Source organism: Rattus norvegicus, chromosome 2 (genome assembly GCF_021556685.1).
Source record: "Rattus norvegicus strain SHRSP/BbbUtx chromosome 2, alternate assembly SHRSP_T2T, whole genome shotgun sequence".
Classification (NCBI taxonomy): Eukaryota; Metazoa; Chordata; class Mammalia; order Rodentia; family Muridae; genus Rattus; species Rattus norvegicus.
The window spans coordinates 153,583,110-153,603,987 of NC_141535.1; the positions used below are offsets into that span (position 1 = coordinate 153,583,110).

Consider the following 20,878-nt stretch of genomic DNA (forward strand, 5'->3'; position numbering starts at 1 on the left):
CTTAGCAATGAGAAGGACTCTAACTCTGGTCAAGCCTTCCACCAGGACTTCTGCACCAGCATTTCCTAACGGCTTTAAATCAGATGCTAATGAGGAAGAACCCTATTCCACAGGACCAGGTCACCTACTTCCACTCCTTCCCCTATGTGCACCACATCAGCAGAAAAGAAAGAACACTAGTCCCGACACCACGTGAACCGCCGTTCACGTGAGCGCGGGGAGGCGTGACCCGAGAGAGTCACGTGAGCGTACGCGGTCACGTGAGCGCCGCCACTGCCACCCTGCCTCTGCTTCCTGCTCCATTCCGGACCGATGGAGGAGGAAGATGGGGAAGAACGGGCGCTGCTTGGGGGCCGCCCGGAGGCGGACAGCGCACTCCAGGGCGCCCCTCGCGCTCTGCCCGCGCTCTGCGACCCCAGCCACCTGGCGCACCGGCTTGTGGTGCTTTTGCTGATGTGCTTCCTTGGCTTCGGTGAGCGGGGTTGGGCTAGGGCAGATGATTGAGGGATCTCGGGGTTCGGGTCTCCGGATCCGCGCTGCTGCCGGGGCTTGGGAGCCCGCTTTTTCCAAGCGTCGCGAGGGAGGTGACTTTTGTTCCTGCCAAGCCCCGTAGCACAGCATCTCCTCCATGGGGACGCAGATGAGTAGGAATCTCAGATCTTTCCCCCGGAGCCCTGTGCTCGAGTGTCAGAACGTTGCTCCGGGGAATTTCGGAGCGTGACTAAGTCCCTCTTCCTCCCTCCCCAGGAACCCCTCCCGCCACCCAGTGCTTTCCTTTACATTCTTTTAGAGCTCGGACCCGCTTTGGATAGTGTTCACCGCTCTGAACACCTTCGTAGGATTCTTCACTTACCTTTCCTCTGTGGGGCAGTCCTGCAAGACCACGCTTGTTAAGTTGGTTTCACTTATGAAATCTGATCCCCGGGAGAACACTTTCATTAGACTACCTTCCCTCCTGTGTTACAGTTTTTAGTTTACATTGAAACTGTTCGGATTTATAACCCCTGGCTTGGCTTGAAAGTGTGTTTTCAGGGGTCAGATTCACAAATGCTCCTGGTGTATAAAAGATACTTTGGGCTCTGGTTTCTAGTTTTTTGGGAAGATGGTACCTATTTGCTTTGAAACGTGGTATTATGGGGTTGGGGATTTAGCTCAGTGGTAGAGCACTTGCCTAGCAAGTGCAAAGCCCTGGGTTCGGTCCCCAACTTCAAAAAAAAAAAGAAAGAAAGAAAGAAAAAAGAAACGTGGTATTGAGCTGGTCATGGTGGTACCCTTCTTAATCTCAGTACTGGAAGGCAGAGACCTGAACTCCGGGATCCCTCAATCATTTGCCCTAGCCCAACCAGGCTCATGGAAGCCAAGGAATCCCTGTGAGTTAGAGAGGCCAGCCAGGGTTACAAAGTGAGATCTTGTCTCAACAAACGAACAAACCAACCATGATATTGAATTTCTTATAAGCAGTTAAATCCTAAACCAGAAGTTCCTAGGTTTAGAACCAGTAAGCAAAGACAAAACACTTGAAGAAATTGCCCGTACTCTAGCTCACAGGTTATTTTTGGTAGTTATTTTTGGTAGGTAGATTGGGCTCAATGTTTGGGTTTGAGAAACCAGAGTCCTGCCTCTCTAGCCACCGTCTCCACCTTTGGACTGTAGCTTGGTGTATTTTACTGTCAGCGTGGAAACGGGCAGTGCTAACTTGGGGCCTTAAGTCTGCCGGTTTCCCCCCCACTCCCGTTTCTAATTGCTCAGGAGATGTTGCTATTTTTCATTTGATCCCTTAGACTTGCAGTCGCGTTCTTGTTTCTAGACCGTATTCACTCAGTTATTTGCTCCTGGGTATGATGTTTGTTTGTTTGTTTGTTTGTTCTCTGCTCACAGGATCAGAATTTATTTCAAATACTGGCTTGGTTTGAATAGCTGAATACTGCTTTGGAGTAAAGTGAGAACAGCTATTGTGGCACCCATAGAGGATGCTCGTAGAATTTTTTTTTAAAGTAAGGAAAATGCAGCGATTTCATGAAGATGTTAATACAGGGATAAGCGTGGGAGGAATGAAGGAAACAAGATGATCAAAAGCAGTCGATGTTGACCTCTTAGTCAGGTTTCTGGTATTTGCTGTGTATGCACACCGCTAAATTGTGGAAGGTCTTTCGGGTGGTAGACAAGGAAGTGGTGGGAAACAAGCAAAAAACCTGTTTTCAGTGTCAGCCGTAGTAAACCTTAAACACATGGGGGAGTTCCTAGTCAGGAGTTGTCTGTATCATGTAGACATGATCAATCTGAATGAAATACGTGTGCTCCCTTTTCTAGGCAGCTATTTCTGCTACGACAACCCCGGAGCCCTCCAGACTCAGGTTAAACGGGTGAGTTGGTTCTCCACGTTCTTGTGCGGCTCTGGTTTGGAGCACTGACTCGTAGATGCTGAGACACAGCGGACGCTCAGGGTGCCCCATCTGAGAGGTCCGCTTTCTCCTCTAGTGTCTGTTATCACCAGACCCACAAGCTGCAGAGATCAAATTTGCTTCCCTAAAGAACTCATGAGTAACATATGCATGACTTGAGATGGCTTTATTCTCTAGGTAGATACTTATGGACTGGGCCCACAATGTCACCAGAAATGCTAGTTTTGGTAGGAATTTTACACCATGAGTGAATGAACCATGAGTGAATGGTGGGACAGCTTTGGCCTTCTTAGATAAACTTTGCTATTATTTACTTTTATAAATATGGATACTGGCTGCTGAGTATTGGCCCTATTTGCATTCTTGTCTGGTTTTGAATTGTAAAATTATATTTGATATTTGTTGTTTCTTGGTCATTTAGACCATTGTCATGTGCATTTTTTTAAGCCATTAGGCAGAGAAAAAATGCACAGGCTGCCCTTTGCATTCTAGTAGGAGTTAAGGAGGGTAGCATCTATAAGATCAGGCAACAATGATTATTTTCTGTTTGGGAGGCGTCCATAATGCAGACAGAAAGGAAGAAGGAAGAACGTAGGTGATAGAAAAGGACCGAGCTGGCTTCCCTACCAGTGACAGGTCCTGCAGTCCACAAGGCCCAGGGATAGTATGTGGAAGTAAGATGTCCCCAGGTATGGCTGTTATTCTAAGGGCAAGGGTTGTAACTTTCAGAGTCTCAAGGAAGTAAACAGTTCACAAATGGTTAAGAAACTTGCCCTATACAGAAACACGGCTGTTGCCATGTTTTGCTTTGATTTGTTAATTGCAGAAACTGTATGGGAAAACTTTTTTTTTTCTCCCTATCTAGGACATGCAAGTGAATACCACGAAATTCATGCTGCTGTACGCCTGGTATTCTTGGCCCAATGTAATTTTGTGTTTCTTGGGTGGCTTTCTGATAGACCGCATATTTGGAATAAGGTAAGCTTGCAAAAAAGTGCTGGTTATTAGAATGCAGGAATGGGTTGAAGTTTTTCTTCAAAGAACTGAATAGACTTGTGAATTGACATCTGATGGACATGAAGATTTGGTTTTTGTTTTTTAAGGTTGGTTTTGGCTCTAGACTTGATCCTTGAAGCCTGGTTGGTTTATTAATTAGGGTCAGGCCTAGTAGATGCTGCTGATGGAGTAAGGTCATCAGTTTTCTGGGGTAAATTATGCTCTTAAATTGGGTTAGACGAACATGTGTGAGTTGTCGCTTGGTCAAGTCCCTGTTATGCTAACACTTAGCGCTTCCTAAGCTTCTGCTTCCTCCCTGCTCAGTAGGGGCATTGACTCCCACCTTATGAGCTTCTAGGGATTAAATGAGAGATGGAGTTGTAAAGTCTTTGCACATAGGTGGAGAGTCATCCCTCAGCTCTGTTAAGACTCAAGACTTTCCCCCTCTATGTCTGCCTGTCTTTGGCCATTGAACTTTTTGTGGCCCTGGTCATTAGGCGCTGAAGAGGAATGGTTCCATGCGCTTTGTCACTTTTCCCCTTTCTCATTGGCTGTGTTTGAACGGAGGCTTAGGGAACATCAGCTGGGGCTTCCCTCAGAGGGCAGAAGTGGAGCTGCGGAGTGGTTTTAACTGTTTCCTTACTGGGTAAGGGTTGAAACACCCTGGTGTGTTTAGGTTTGGGGGTTTGCTTTTAAGAACCTCAAACAGTTGAGTATTAAGGAAGTGCTTAGATTTTACTGGGTCTGAAGGGATAGAATTAGCTGATTTTTTAGGAAAACTAATTCCACTTATACGGCGGAGGAACTGCTTTTCACAGGGGTTATATAAACCTTCTTGGGACATTGACTTTCCCAGTTTTAGAGAATATTCGGGCCATGATTGTCCAAGGGTTCTGAGTGAATTTTAGTTTCAGAAATGCAGTTGGCTCTGATGACTTTTGAAGTCTTCTAATCCCACTTTGTGGCTCTGGTGAAATATTAATAGACTGTAGTTGGACCTGTAACTCCACTAACTTGGCGTAGAAATGCCTTCTAAAAGTAGGTTTTAGTTACCAAGGACTATAGCTGACTTAAAATTATCTACTGTAGATTTTCCTGGAATCAGTTCTAAATGAGTAAAATGAAGATTTATTTTTGTGCACGCACTGTGTGTGGCGTTGCTCCCAGGGGCCAGCTCAGGAGTCCGATCTCAGAAGCTGGAGTCACAGGCGGTGGTGAGCTGCCTCTTCAAGCCCAGGGGTGACCCTGGGCCCTCTTCAAGAGTAGTGCATGGTCTTAACTACTGAGTGTTCTTACTAGCCTCCTGCCCTACACCCTAAGTAGGAATTTAATAGAGGAGTTCCATTATTTCTAAATGAGAACTTGGGGAAGATCATTTACGTTTTAAGAGGTAATAATTGGTAAATGAACGTGTGCCGTTGCGGAACCTCGGGAATCCTGTCAGAACTTAATGTTAGTTAATGGATCTGGAAGGTTGCAAATGAGTGGTCACCTTCCTTGGATGCAGAGTGGGCAAAGAAAACCCAAGCTGGTTATTAGTACAGGACTCTGGTTACCAGCAATAATGTGAAGAAATGACATTTTCTCTCTCACACAGATGGGGCACAGTTATTTTTAGCTGCTTTGTTTGCATCGGACAGGTAAGAAAAGCCCAAATATTTACTCATTACTTGACAATAACTTTGCAGTCTTATTTAATTAATTCCCTTAGCAAAAATATGCTGAATGAATGAATGGATTTGTTTGTCAATTACTCAGGCCCGTGAATGGCCACGTGGTATCATTCATTTTAAGCCTTAAATTACATTGTCTTAGTCACCTCCTCATTGCTCTGACTGGCAGAAGCCACTTAGGAAGGAGAAGGGTTTGTTCCAGCCCACTGCTTGAGGGGAGGCATGGTGGCCGGAGCCATGACTCCGGCCGTCAGGAAACAGGAAGTGGCGGGTGCATGCTCAGTTCAATTTCTTTTTTATGCTGCTCAGCCCATAGAATGGTGCCACGCACGCTGGGGTGGGTCTTTGCACGTGGGTTAACCTAACCCAAAAGATTCCTCGCAGATATGCTGGAGGCTTGCCTCCTGGTGACTAGAAGTCCTGCTAAATGCATGAACATTCTTATTTTAATTTCTTGGATTTATTAGTGCGGGCTAGTGAAAGTGACGTGGAAATGAGGATTTGTCTTGTTATTTACTCTGTTTAAATATCCTGTTTTATTTTTATTACTATTCATATTGCAGGTCATTTTTGCTCTGGGTGGAATATTTAATGCATTTTGGCTGATGGAGCTTGGGAGGTTTGTGTTTGGGTAAGTTATAGCTTAATTTCATGTTATCTTAGCACGCTTATTAAGGATCTGTGATGCCGAGGGTTAAAGCTAGGGCCTCCCATATTCCAACCAGTCCACTGACCCACCCTAGTAGTGCTTTACTAAGGATTTAAAAGAAAGCATCATTTCTGAAGAAGTTTAAAATATTCAAACCCTACAAGCTAACCACGATGACTCAGAAAACTAAGTCTTAGTTAAATCAACTAAGAAGTACACTTACATATATAGGCTATGTTTCAAAGATCTGAAATAATTCCTCACTGTTGGCCCAAGAGTGGAGTCCCGTGAGGAGAATTCTGGGAGCTTGTGAGAATTTATTTTGAAACTTGATTATATTGAAAACTTACTTAAGTCTCATTGGCAGAAGTATGAACCATCAATTTCTAGGTTGTTTACTTTGGGCATCCTCCTCTTCCTTAGCGAGTGGCAGATATGTCTTTCTGCCCCCCATTGTGGTGTCTTGAATTAGCACAGAATCTCAGGGTGACTTCCCCATGTACATTTCAGTGTCTGTTCCACAAACCTATTCTGAGGCCAGCCTCAGGCATCCTACCCTGAGAGATACAGTATGCAGAAAGAGGTCTTTTTTTCCCAGAGGCACCAGGGCGTGTAGATCGATGTAGCACATCGCCAGAGGAGACAGCGTGTATAAGAGCATGAAAGAGGTTAAATGGCCACATGGGTGAAGTGGGACAGTGTAGAAGGAAGTGTGGGGACTGATGTGTACACGAGAAGGATGATGGCTTTGCTAGGACAGTGCCATGCAGGATCTCAAGGGGTAGTGATAGACACGTGGGTCTAAGAGAAGGAAAGTCAAAGCCCAAGCAGTAGAAGAACGTCGACCATGCAGGAGCCTCGAGTGTTGACCAGAAAATGAGTTTCCATCTGTACAAAATGCGAATGAAGGATTCCCCTCCGTGTCGGTGCTTTGCGTAGGACACATGGTATATCTTATTTCATTGCCTGTGATTTCTAGTTAATTCAGCCAAATCACAATAGAAAATAGTAATTGCATTTTAGAGGGTGTGGGTGGGTTGCCTGTGCCCCGATGTCTGGAATGTCTGCTGTAGAGATTCACGTGAGGCAGGAGGCTGGAATCATCTGGAAGCTTGTTGTTCTGCATGTTGGATACTTGGGTTGTGTGCCCTGAAGGGCATGTTTATTTTCACTCCTCTTGTGTTCCTCTTGTGTGGCTTGTGTCCAGCCGTGAGTGTTGGACTGAAATGGCAGTTGCCATCCTTGGATGGTCATGGTCACACAGTCTTGCTTCACTGTGTCTCGCTGGCCGAAGCACTTAAGCCCTTCTCCATTCAAGATCCCACTTTACTCTGGGAGGACGAAAATGGCTTACTGGAATTTCTTTCAAAGCTATGACTTTTCTCCCATATTTAGGATTGGGGGAGAGTCCTTAGCGGTTGCCCAGAATACATATGCTGTGAGCTGGTTTAAAGGCAAAGAATTAAACCTGGTGTTTGGACTTCAACTCAGCATGGCCAGAATTGTAAGTATGGTGACGGTTGTGGTGGGGCCCAATGGGAAGCACAAGTTGAGTCTTGTAATGATTTCTTCAGTCCTAGAAAGAAGTATGCTAGGGCGCACTTGGATGTGAAGAAGTAGGCAGTGATTTCGATAGCTTTCTTTTAAAAATGCTTACTTGTGTGTCTGTATTGGTGCCTCTGAGTGCAGAGGTCGGAAGAGGACCTCCTCGTCACTCTCCACTTGTTCATTTGAGGGCAGCAGTCTCCCATCTCCGCAGATCTGAGTTATTAGGCATGCAGGGGACAGTTGGCTGTTACCTGGGAGCTGTGATCTGAATTCTTGTCTTCCTGATTGCACAAAGCATTCTCACCATGGAGCCGCTTCTAGCCCCTGTTTTTATACATTTCTCTAGTAGGACTTAGATTAACATTTATTCTGTCTTTAGTGAAGCACTCATAAACATCCATTAGTTCAAAGCATCTGAGTAACGCTTGCCTTATTTCTCACCCATTTTGGTACCTTGCCTCAAAACTCTCTCCACTGATCAACCCACCCACCTACCCATCTGTCCATGTATCTGTCCATCCCTCTGTCCATCTGTCTGTCCATCTATCCATCCATGTTCTGCTTGCACATTTCCATTAGTAGGAGGCTCAGTCTATGGTAGAGCAGCCTATTCTCTCTCAGTTAACTTTTTTTTTTTTTACAGAGTTCTGACTGGCCTTGAACTTGCTGTGTAGATCAAGCTCGTATTGGACTTACAGAGGTCTGCTCGCCTCTGCCTTTAGAGTGGTGGGTTTAAAGGTGTGAGACACCACAAACTTTTGATGCTTCACCTCACACAGATGAAGTCCTTTCCCACCAGGGGTCTTCACCAACTGCCCCCACTGTTTTGCTTTCAGTATTAATTGTTTGCAGTTGCTATGCGAAGGCTCTTCAGTTCCTGATCAGGCATGTTCCAGATCTAAGTCATCTGACAGGAGGTTGGGTTTCCTCACCATGAGGCTCACATCTCGTTGGACTTGTCTCTGCCAGCGAGATTCCTGGTGTTTAGAACTAGAAATGATTGTGGTGTTTTATATTTTGTCTTAGGGAGGGTTCCCAGGAGATGTAATGGTTTGATTAATGCATCCTGTGAGATAGGAAATCTTAAGTATCCCCACCCCTGTATGGCTGGGGTCTGGGGTCTGGGGTCGAGTATTCTTTTCCTTTGTAATTTGCTCCTTTTAAGCTCACTGTTTCGGGAAGCACTAAGCCAGGCGCTAGTACAGCAGCAGCTCTCCTGAGGAGTTCGAGACTGCTGGGAAGCTTGCTTTGTTTCCCAGCTGAGCAGTGCCTCCCTCCACCCTGTTAGTTCCTGAGACTCAGGCCCGATCTCTCTTCTCTCCTCCTCTCCCTCAGATCCTCCTCTCTCTCTCCTCCTGGTTATAAATGTGAGAGTGCTGTAGGACGTGACCTTTGGTATCTCTTCTTTCAGCGCCCAGAGCCTTGTAGTTCTGACCTAGTTTTTCAGGATTTAATGGCATTGCCTTGTTTCCAGGTTAATAACACTTGTCCGGGCTGTCCCTTGAATTCCTCAGGTGTGTTTGCTGTCACTGTCTCTGTCCAGGCCTTTCTGACTCATACAAACCGTTCAGCTTCTCTGAACTGAACTCACGCCATTCTTCACATTCTCCCCACCATTCCTCAGATCAGTTCTTGGTGGAGTTTCTCTTCATGTGGTTTCTTATACAGAACATTGCTGTCATCCTGTGTTCCACCACCCTCCATCTTCTGACATACTTTGTCGGCACATGCTATTGGCTGTACCAAAAACCACATCCGTATCCTGAGCACAGGTCTTGCCGTACTGCCAATAGTGGGACCTCACACCCATCTTCCCCATTTTGGCCTACTGCTGGAGCGTGACTGCTGCTTTGTATCTGATTCTGTTCAGTTGGAAGGAAATAGCCAGCCGGAGCTGCTTTTCAGGACTGCAGAGGGAGGGAGGGAGGGAGGGAGGGAGGGAGGGAGGGAGGGAGGGAGGGAGGGAGGCAGGCAGGCAGGCAGGCTTACCCAGGATGGCAAATCCTCTCATCTCCAGCCGACTGTCTCAGCTTCTTCTCTATTGTTGTAACAACTCCATGACCATGATCATGACCAAGGCAACTTATAAAAGAAAGTGTGTAGTTGGGCTTATGGTGTCAGAGGATTAGAGCCTCTGATGGCAGAGGGAAGGCATGATGGCAGGAACAGTGGAGAGCTCACATCTGTAAGAAGGCGGAAAGAGCACACTGGGAATGGAGTAAGTCTTTTAAATCCTCAAAGCACATCCAAAGTGTCTCAGTCAGGGTTCTAAAGAGTTATAGAATGGCTCTGTATACAGAGGGATTTAGGAGAATGACTTACACTCTGCAGTCCAGCTAATCCAACAGTGGTTGCCTAGGAACAGAAGGTCCGGGAGTCCAGTAGGTAGTTGTTGAAGAAAGAAGGCTGTCTCAGTAATGCTAGAATCCTGAAGTAGGTTCTAATGCCAGTGAAGGAGTGGATTTGATAGCACGGAGAGAGCAAGCAGGCAAAGAGCAAGAGCTTCCTTTTTTCCGCATCCTTATACAGGCTTCCGGCGGAAGTTGTGGCTCAGATTAGAGGTGGGTCTTCCCCCTCAGTCTAACCAGATGATCTTCCGTGTGGTCTGGATTCTGGTTGCACTAAGCCGCTGTGAGCGAACCTCCTCGGGTGTTAGTAATTGGGAGACCTGTTGCTTTCTTTCCTCAGGGAAGCACGGTGAACATGAACCTCATGGGCTGGTTGTATGGGAAGATTGAAGCATCACTGGGCTCGGCTGGCCACACGACCCTGGGCGTGACACTGATGGTTGGTGAGTGACTCCCTGTATCTCACGTCTTGTCCCTTCCCAGGGCCTGTGGTAGGAGGTGTGCCAAATAGGCAAGAGCTCTGGACTCAGTGCCAGACTCCTGTCCTTAGAGGTCGTGGTTTCCCTCCGCAGTTCATTAGTTACGTTGACTGTTTAGAAAAAGATGGTCCCAGGGGCTGGGGATTTAGCTCAGTGGTAGAGCGCTTACCTAGGAAGCACAAGGCCCTGGGTTCGGTCCCCAGCTCCGGAAAAAAAAAGAACCAAAAAAAAAAAAATCTCCTTTTAGGGGCTGGGGATTTAGCTCAGTGGTAGAGCGCTTACCTAGGAAGCACAAGGCCCTGGGTTCGGTCCCCAGCTCCGCTCCGAAAAAAAAAAAAAAAAAGAACCAAGAAAAAGATGGTCCTGTACCTTGCTTGCACTTCTAGTGCCATTTCTGAAGGAGGATCTGATTCTCCCTTGTGTTCCTCAGTGCAGTCACTTCCATATTGTATGTTCAAAGAGATTGTGTGTGGGAAGGCAGATCACTCAGGGAGTGTACCTCTGTGACTCACAGTAACAGGCAGCAGGAGGAAGACGGGGGTCCTTCTGCTCAGGCTCAGCCAGGACACTGGAGAGATGAGGTGTGGATCAGCGCAAAGTCCACTGAGTTGAGAGCCAGGAACCTGGGTCCATTCTTTGCTGTTAGGACGAGAATATTTACCTCAGTTTTCTGAAACGTTCGGGGTCTTTGCCCATTGTGTGTGTCCCTGTTGTCCCTAAGTTCTCTGAGCCAAAGTTCCATGGTGCTGCTTGCTGCTTGACGAGTCGTCAAGTAGAGGGTGGAGCTCTGCGTGTCCCTTTCAGGCTGTTCTCAGCACATGTCCTCAGACTCTGGCAGCGTCTGTCCCCTGTGTCAGTGGCTCGCAGGGCTCCACACTGGCTCGTGGCGCAGTGAGGTGAAGGCTCGGTTTGAATATCTTTTATTCCTGGTATTGGCTTGATGCACACAGCCTGGTTACAAGAGGGCGGTGGAGGGGCAGTGCTAACAGAATCCCACCTCAAGCCTGTCCGTCCCAGACTCCTTCTCAAACAGTCTCGGATGAGCCTTTGTACTTGCAATTGGTTTTCTCCACGTGCAGAGTTTCGTAGCACTTTGGAGGTAGCAAAGACACTTGTGTCATTGAGTGAGCACTTCTCGTGTCACACGCGCAGGGAACTGGCCTGGCTAGGGCTAAGTTACACCCAGAACTGTCAGCTGGTCGGGGGCAGCAGTAGAACCCATGGCTGCTGACTCTCCTTACAGCATCTTCTATAGTGTACAGGTCAGAGAACGGTTTCTCCCCTGCTCTTTCTTTCTGTCATGTATGTATGTGTCCACATTGTTCTGTGCACATGTGTGTGCAGGTGACATGTTACATGTATGTAGAGGCCAGAGCTCAATATTAGGTGTCTTCTATGATCATTCTCCACTTTAGTTTTGGAGACAAGGACTCTCAGTGAGCCGCACTGATTTGGCTAAGACCGGCTGACAGCGAGCCTGAGGGCCTGTCTGTCTTCACCTTCCCATGGCCATCGTGTGCTCCCCAGTCTACAGGAGTGGAGCCTTTGGTTCCAGTAGTTTCCGTCTAACTGCCAAGTTGTTATTGAGAAACAGTGTGATGAAGTTTGCCTGCCGGGTGTCTGCGTAGCTCTCCTTAGCCCTGCCTTTAGCCTTTCCTCTCAGTGGCCACACTGCCGCTTTCCCCTTTCTTTTTAACATTTATCTCTCTCTTTTTTAGGAGGTATAACGTGCATTCTTTCACTAATCTGTGCTTTGGTCCTTGCTTATTTGGATCGGAGGGCAGAGAAAATACTAAATAAAGAACAAGGAAAAACAGGTACTTCACCATGGAAGTGTGGGACTTAGGGGGCCTTTAAAGGTAATGGGCAGTAACGTGCGCGCGCGGCGCGGCGCGGCGCGGTGCGGTGCCGCTGTTTCCAGATCCACTTCTGCTTGTCTATGTTTTTGTTCGTATCCCCCCTTTAATGTTTTAGCAGAACGTACAGTCTTGATTTTGTTTTGTATATCAGTAAAACGAATCTAGTTCCCGTAAATATCAGCTCCTGCTTCCTTCCTCCTAGTACTTGGTAACTAACGTATCTGTATCTCACAGGTGATAGATGTGGGATTTTCTGGAAAATGTCTTTATTATTATTATATGAATAAAAATGATGACTAATGATAACTGTAGGTGCTCAGGTTTATGAAGTAATGTGTCTTCCTTTTCTGAAGGTGAAGTCATTAAGTTGACGGATATAAAGGACTTCTCCTTACCCCTGATGCTGGTCTTCATCATCTGTGTCTGCTACTACGTGGCGGTGTTCCCTTTTATTGGGCTGGGCAAGTGAGTGTCCCTAGCATTCCAGTTGTAATGAGCGCTGAGTCACATCAGCGAGGGGCTGTTTTTGTAGTTAATTTTCCTATCATGAACACTATATACGTAGACTGATTGTCTTACAGTCTGGGACACAGTGGGCCGTTTTAGCTCCAGGTTCAACATTGTCTTACTACTTTCTTTATCCTCTTAGGGAAGACTTTTAAAATCCGCTTTCTGTTGTTGGATCAGGAGGCTGCCTGCTGTGTGAGTGGTGGCTGTGCACTGTCTACCTCAGGTGGATTCTGCCAGACTTAGATTCAGGGTTCGAGGGTCTGCTTCCCTCCTCAGTCGTTGGCTGCTGCAGTGTGAGAGTGCAAATGGAGGGATGTGCTTTGGTGTTTCTGTAACCTTCAAGACTACGCAGTCACTTTGTGGCAAGAACTCTATTGCATGGGCCTCTACACTTGTACTTTTAGATTTGCTGTTCTGAAAGTGTGTCGGCCAGTCAGGGTTCAGTCCGTGAAGTAGGTCCACGAGTACTTACCTGTAGTCGATTGCTTTAGGATGTATCAGAGACAACTGTGGAAGGAAAGCTTATTAAATGCTAAGCTAATTTTACCTTTTCTTTATTTCTTGAAAACAAAGTAGTTCTTTCTAACGTGCATACCTTTCTTTTTAATTTTAGAGTCTTCTTCATAGAGAAATTCAGATTTTCTTCCCAGTCAGCAAGTGCAATCAACAGGTATTTGGTGTGATGCTGTAGGTTCTTGTTGCATGTGATGTCCGCAGTGTTCATGAGCAGAGACCACAAAGACTGTGTGATCGCAGCTCCCCCTTCCCCCATCCCCGACATCGCAGCCCCAAATCCCAGACGCCTGGCTTTGAGTAAAGGGAAAACCCAGAGAATTGTTGGATTTTTATATTTTTGTTCTCTGGCACTCATTTTGGAAGGGTGACAAATTGGAGGAGTCACGCTTTGCTTTGTGTAGTTTTAGGGGGCATTGGGGACTTAGTTTCTAAGGTGTTGCATTCTGTTAACTTCTTATGCTCTCTGGCAGCATTGTGTATATCATATCAGCTCCTATGTCCCCAATATTTGGATTCTTGGTGGATAAAACTGGGAAGAACATCGTCTGGGTCCTGTGTGCGGTAGCCACCACCCTCGTGGCCCACATGATGCTGGCCTTCACCTTTTGGAACCCGTGGATTGCCATGGTAACGTTGAGAGGGATATTGAGGGCTTCAGAGAGAACCCTAAGGCCATGTTTGCTGCACCCAGCAAAGCCAGCTGGCCGCTGAGGGGGATGTGACTTGACTTTAATTTTGACAAAGTGAATATTTAATTTAAAAAATTATTAATTTATATTTTATTATTTATATTTTAACAAGTATATTAAGTTTGCTTTTTCACTTGGCTTATTTAGTGGGGAATCTTCAGTGCTGAAGTAGAATTTGAAATAAAATAGTCTCATGATTAGAAAGCTAATCACTTCCAGTCATTTTTCTGAACTTCTAAAATAAGTCATTTCATAAAAGTGGCCAGTCTTCCGGCCCAGTATCTGTCTGTTTGACTTTGACTGTTAGGTTTAAAAGGTTGCAATACATCCATGGAGGTTTGGTCTCCAAGGAGTACAGGCTGAGTGCTGTGTCTCTTACGTGTTCTTAAAGGAACATCGAGAATAAGCAGTTATGGATCTGGCGGGCAGTTTCCCGAAGCCTTCCTGTAGGGACTTGCAGGTTCTTGAGGTATCTGTGCTGCTGCAGAGGCTCAGTGGTCACCTTGACGGGTGTGACAGGAACTTAACTGTTCACCTGTAACTTTGCTGGCAACGCACGGCTCTGCCCATTTTCCTTGCTGGTATTGATGTCAGTATTATTTTATATTTACCAGCCTGATGGGTACATGAAATACTTAAATTTAAGTTCAAATCAAATTTAAAAAATTGAGACCTATTCTTGCTTACATATAGCTAAAGTGACATCCAAGTTCACCGTGCAGCCTCGGCTGGCCTTGTGCTCACAGCCCTCCTCCACCCACAAGCATGCCCCCACAGCGCTGGGCTAGTGCCTTTGTCTTGAGGAGAAGGCAGTCTCACATAGAGTCTGACAAGTGCTGGTGATGGAGGTTCCTTCCCAGCTCTGCTTCTCAGTTAGAACTGACCATCCAGAGGCAGCAGCAGGATCGAGTCACTCTTCTGCCTTTACTACTTCCTTTGTAATTAAGGAAAATCAGGTTGCCTGAAAACTTGGGTGAGAACTTTTTGCCAGGTAACTGTGCCCTTGACTGGAGAGTGGGCCCAGATAGTTTATGTCTGTTTATATCACAAGTGAAATTGTTCATAACAGAACAGGGCACTGAGAGAGGCCCAAGACTGTCCTTTGTATTTATAGTTTTAGTCTAATTACAGTAAGGAGGTGTATACTCTGTTTTAGCTAGTATGTCACTGTGACTGATCATCTTCAATGAGTATCACCTGTCACCTGATGCATACTGTACCGTTCTGCCTTCCCGTCTAGTGTCTGCTGGGGTTCTCCTACTCATTGCTGGCCTGTGCATTGTGGCCAATGGTGGCATTCATAGTTCCCGAACACCAGCTGGGAACAGCTTATGGATTGTAAGTATTGCGTTTCCATCACAGATCATCCGTACACCGTCTGTTGTGTTAATAGTTACCGTAGCAGCCCGTGTCTTCTAATGCAGTTGTGCTCAGATCTGGAACAGCTCTGAACCTGCCTATGACTAGGAACAAGCAGGCGTCTGGTGTTTCTGGTCACTTTCCCTAACTGTGACCTGAGGAAAAAACCCAACGGAGGAGGCTCATTTTAGCTCCTGGTATTAGAGATTTCCATCTTTGCTCTATTGATTTCTGTAGTGAGGCAGATCCATCATGGCAGCCAGGAAGCAGGCAGACAGATGTGCGGGCATCTGCTTACTCACACATGTATACATCTACACTAAGACCTGTCCTCCTTTCCTTCTCTATTACTCAGGGTTCTCTATAAAGTAGCAGAATTTATAGAGTGCATCTCTCACTATATATATGTATGTATTAAAATGACTTAGAAGGACAACATGACCATGGCTGCTCTTATAACGGAAAACATTTAATTGGGCCTGGCTTACATTTTAGAGTTTCAGGTTATTCTTATCATGGAGGGAAACATGGCAGCATTCAGGCAGACATGGTGCTGGAGAAGTAGTTGAGAGTGCCACATGTTGATCTTAAGGCAGCAGGAAGGGAGCTAAGATGCAGACTCACTTCCTCCAGCAAGGCCACACCTCCTATTAATGCCACTCTCTGAGCCTACGGAGGCCATTTTCTTTCAAACCACCACATCCAACAATGGCTGTGTGTGAACAGAAGGTCCAAGAATTCAGTAGTTGTTCAGTCAACAAGGCTGGTATCTAGGCTGTCTTCAGTATATGCCAGAATGCCAAAGAAGTAGGCTCAAATGCCAGTGAAGGAATGGACTTGCTAATGAGGAGAGAGCCGACAGGCAGAGGGCAAAAGCTCCCTTCACCCATGTCCTTATATGGGCTTCCAGCAGAAGGTGTGGCTCACGTCGGAGGTGTGTCTTCCCACTGGAAAGATCCTGATTAGAAGTGGACTTTGCCACTTCAGCTTAAGTGAGCACCCCTCATGGTGTGCCCCTCCATTTGGTTAGTTAGTTTCAGATGCAGTCAAGTTGACGACCTAGAACAGCCCTCATGCTGCCCTTTTATCCTGTTCAGGCCCCCAGCCTATGGGATGGTGCTGTCCACATTCAGGTCTTTCCCACCTGAGTTACTCCTTTTGGATGCGACCAGCAGTCTCGCCTAGAGGAGTCCTCTCTGTCAGGTGCTTCTTAGTCTCGTCAACTGCACTTGGCCATGAAGCGGGGTCAGCCTCTGGCCAGACCGGTGGAATAAACCATAAGACGCAGTTGCAGACGTGAGCACTCCTGTTCCCTGAGGGCCGCTCACTGGAGGTTGACTCCAACCCCAGGCCTCTCAGAGGCAGAGGGGGCACCTGCTCCAGTGGCCGCACGCAGACAACTCTCCTTTCATTCAGGAAGGCATTTTGCACGTCACTTGCCTTGGAGCAGAGGGTCTAGTATCAGAAATAGTCCAGGGCAAACCCTAAAATCTCTGGGTGTGGTGATGCACACCCAAGTCCCAGCACTCTGGGGTCGGAGTCTTGGTGAATTGAGGCAAGCTCGATCTACAGAGTGAGTCCAGGCCAGCCAGGGCTAGTCTCCTTGTCTCAAACAAAAATCTACCCATTCACTCCCCGATTGAAAGTCTTTGTAAGCACCAGTAGTGAGTGGTTTCAGATGCTGATATTAATAGTGAGGTTAGCCTGTGCATGAAGACTTGACACTGATGTGTTACTGTGTCTGGAAACTGTAGCATGCAGTCTATTCAGAACCTTGGGCTGGCCGTCATTGCCATCCTCGCTGGCATGATACTGGACACGCGGGGATACTTGCTTTTGGAGGTGTTCTTCATCGCCTGTGTTTCTTGTGAGTGTGCCGTGTGGCAGCATTTGGCTTTTTATATCAGTAAGGGGTGGGTATTGTTACACTTGGGCTTTGTTATATTGTTTAACTAGTCAGCGTGCCTTAGCGAGTAAGGGCGGGAAGCCCAGCTCGGCCTTGGTCTCGGAAGTAGCTCTGGGTTCCTAGGAGGCTAAGGTAATGTCCTGATTTTGTTCACTTGTAAAGGCACATGTTTTTCTCAGGTAGAAACCCCTACAGAACTACTTTGAAATGACAAACTGGTTAGGAGCTGCCAGGAGTTTTGGGGACAAGAAGAGAGGAAGGAGGGTCAGGGTGGGTGCTGGCTGGGGGTGTGTTGGCTCCCTCTCCTGTAGGGCTTCAGATGTGCTCTGCCATCCCTGGGGTAAGCAGCAGTGCTTCCCTAGGGGGAAGTGCTGTGGTACTTCAGGGCTCTCAGAAGCAAAAATGAAGTGTTTTTTAAAATGTCGATTAAGAGGAGTTTGGTCTGGGCTTGAGTTTGATCGCATGGGTGTCCTTTAGAGTGTGCCCTGTGTTTTTCAGTGTCACTGTTAGCTGTGGTCTTTCTGTACTTGGTGAACCGTGCCCGAGGTAAGCAGTTCTCAGGATTTCTTCTTCATCTCGGGTGGGTGGTCTTAAGGGCCGGCGTTTTCTTCAGTTTGTGTTAGTGATTTCCTGTTTTACTGGCGGGAGCCTGTGTATAGTCAGACGCCCTGAACTGTCTCATCCGTTACTGTTGGGGCCGTACAGTTCATTCTAGGATTGTCAGTGTTTGACAATATAAAACCTCAGGTATCTCTTAGCAAAAACCTCTAAGCCCCTCATAGTCACATTTCTAAAAAAAGAAAAAGTAAACATTTTCACTTTAAGGTTGAATGTATTTGGTTTAGATTTAGAAATAACAGATATTTAAAACTAGTACACGCTAATAAGCATTAGAGTAATCTTTTTCTTAATAAGAATTTGATGTTGCCTTTATTCATCTTTCTAATTGCCTGTCCTTAAAGGGCATGGCATACTCAGGAGAATGTAATACAACGTTGCCTGCATAAATTTAGATTTGTTTTAGTTTTTCTTAATTTTCATTATTGCTAACATTTAACACAGTGTTTTTGCTAACAGCACAGACCTTCACACTTGAAAACGTGAAGCTAAAATTAAAGCATGATTATAGGACATTTTTTTTTTTGTCTTGCACATGCTTTATGCAAATGTGTGTGTGTATGATTGAATTTTATTCATGTTACTTAAAATGACTATGTTCATTTATGTTTTAGGTGGGAATCTAAATTATTCTGCAAAACAAAGGGAACAAATGAAGCCTTCTCATTCAGAGTGAGTACTTAAGGGGGGAAAGATTGGATCTTGAAACTTTTTTTTAAAAGAATTACTTATATGAGTACACTGTTGCTGTCCTCAGACACACCAGAAGAGGGCATCAGATTCCATGCAATTGCTAGGAATTGAACTCAGGATCTCTGGAAGAGCAGTCAGTGCTCTTAATCACTGAGCCATCTCTCTAGCTGGGATCTTAAAACTCTTAACTAGGAGCATTTATTTCAAGTTAGGTTTGGATATTATAGATATTAGTTGCTTTCTTCATTTTTAGGAGCTGATAATTAGGTCCAGAAAAAGCAGTACAAAATTCTTATTTCAGGAAATCTAAGATGACTATCAAGGTGTAAAATGAAAGAAAGAAAAGAAATAGGACCTGTTGCTTTCTGGGAAGTGCAGGCTGCAGGGTTCGTTCTTGGAGCATAGCCCTGCCCTGCGCCTGCCCTGGCCGTGTGTGCTCTTCTCTCTGTCAGCTGGCCCTTTTGACAGTGGTTAAGATAACATTTCAACTTTCCCTGTGACCTAATTTCATTCTTGGCTTGGTTAAAACAGTTGGACTAAAAGCACCTTGGGGAGGAAACCGTTCATTCAAAGGTTACAATCCCATCTCTCATTGAGAGAAGTTGAGGCAGGACCTTGAAGCAGGAACAGTGGAGCGATGCTGCTTGCTGTCTCCGTCACTGGCTCATGCTCACCTGCCTTGCCTGTACAGCCCATGACCTCCTATGCAAGGATAATATGGCTTCGAGGTGCCTGGGACCTTGACAGTTAACAATCAAGACAGTGCCCAGCAGACAAGCCCACGGGCCAGTCTTGAGTTGTATTACATTCTGTCTCTGGTGACTGTAGACTGTGTCCAGTTCACATCTTGATATTGGTATGCTGTTTGCTTTCTTCAGATTCCTTCAGAACAGATTAAAGACTATAGTTTGGGATTTAAGTTATTCTTCGATAAGTATGTGCTAAAATATGGTATTTGTTTCCTATTATTTCTAAAATGTTTAGCCATAAGCTTCTTATGAGTTAAAGATTTATTTAACTTAAAGTTAACTTTAAGTTAAATATACCTATCATCTGATTATTAAATTTTGAGACTTGAACAGGAAGAAGTCTGGAATAACAGCCCGTGTTTCTTAAAGCAGGGGGGTGGGTACTCTCCTTTTTCGTGCTATAAAATTGGAAGTGAAAGGTTAAAGGGCCGGCTCTGGTTAAAAGTGTGTACTGCCCTCACAGAGGGCCAGAGGCCGTTCCCAGTGCCCATGCTGGGTATCTCAGGAATGACTGGAGCAGCAGCTCCAGGGAACCCAGGGCTTCTTCCCCGGACACCTGCACTCATGTGCACTGCTGCTCCAATAAAAATGATTCATATATTTATAGATATGTCTTTAAATCATAAACTTAATGGCTAAAATGTTTAGAAATAACAGGAAACAGACATACCATCATGTATTTTACAATGTTACACTTTTAATTCTGAAAATGGTATGGATTTCCCTGTCTATTTTTGCTGCCTTTTGGTAATTTCCTGTGTTATGTTTTGCAGATGAAACTCTGAAATGGCTGCCGTGAGAGAGACAGCATTCACTGCTGACTGGAAACCTTCAGGAAAATCACTTAGAAAAATAACATAGTGGAGAATATATTTATATTTGATACATACCTACTTAAGGTTCACGCAGACCGTTTTAGCCTTTCGTAACCGTGTGTTATGGAAGTGTTTAGTCAACAGTGAACAGTTTAGGGACTCTGGAACATTCTGGAAGGACCTCGTCAGGGTCTGCATCTTCTGTTGGGGTGATTTTTAGTAAGTGCATCCTTCAGATGTAGCCTTTCCTTTGCATCATAGCATGAAAAAGGGAAAACCCCCAAAGCATAAGGGTCTGGGGTAGAAGCTGTTACGTACACAATAAAGAACGGCGTCTTAACCGCACTCACTGTGTCCTGGAGAACAGTACGCAATCCCTCGGAACTTCCCATGAGGAGGTTGTGTATGAATGTCACTTGTGGCTGCTGAGCAGCAAACCTGTGGACGTTTTCTTTTCTTTAAGGACAATAAAAGTGTCCTTCAGTTTATGGTGGCTACCTATGTACATGGATACATAAAACCAATGCAGGAGGTTATATTTGTAAAACATTGCAGCACTGACCTCAAGTTTTCTGTGGAAGATAATCTCTAGAAATCAAAGCTGCAGCAAAGGAAATGTCCTAGGCACGGTCTCTTTGAGTAGTTTTATGGGTGTAGGGTACATGTGGTACACAGCATTGTATACTTGAAGCTTTGGCATCAAGGGACTGGAGAGATGGATGGCTCAGTGGTTAGAACATTTGCTGCTCTTCAAGAGGACCCCAGTTCAGTTCTCAACATCTGCATGGGGCAACTCATGGCCACCCAACTCCAAGGGATCCAGCATTCTTTGGTTCCCTCAGGCTGGCGCATGCGCACACACCCCCCCACCCCCCACGCACACCCCCCACACACACACATGCGCGCACACCACACAGTGATGATGAGTCTTAAACAGTGCAGGAAACAGTTTGACAATGTATTCCTTTTCTTTTGGTTTATACTTTGTTATGGGACTCTTCCCTGGTGAGTTTCAAGGCTTTGCCAACATGTAGCTCTTGCATGTCAAGAGCCTGAAGTGGCTCCTCCA

General features: G+C 45.8%; 1 protein-coding gene across 1 annotated transcript; it reads left to right on the forward strand.

Moving 5' to 3' along the window:
* The first annotated feature begins 286 nt into the window (after positions 1-286).
* Mfsd1 (major facilitator superfamily domain containing 1) lies at positions 287-20,523 on the forward strand. Its single transcript, NM_001191847.1, is given in 16 exon segments — positions 287-472; positions 2,311-2,363; positions 3,268-3,380; positions 4,996-5,038; positions 5,635-5,702; positions 7,116-7,224; positions 9,957-10,059; positions 11,814-11,912; positions 12,308-12,419; positions 13,078-13,134; positions 13,451-13,607; positions 14,910-15,007; positions 16,783-16,895; positions 17,433-17,480; positions 18,167-18,224; positions 19,768-20,523. Coding segments are annotated over 16 exon segments (1,395 nt in total). The 5' UTR covers positions 287-312; the 3' UTR covers positions 19,772-20,523.
* The last annotated feature ends 355 nt before the right edge of the window (positions 20,524-20,878 follow it).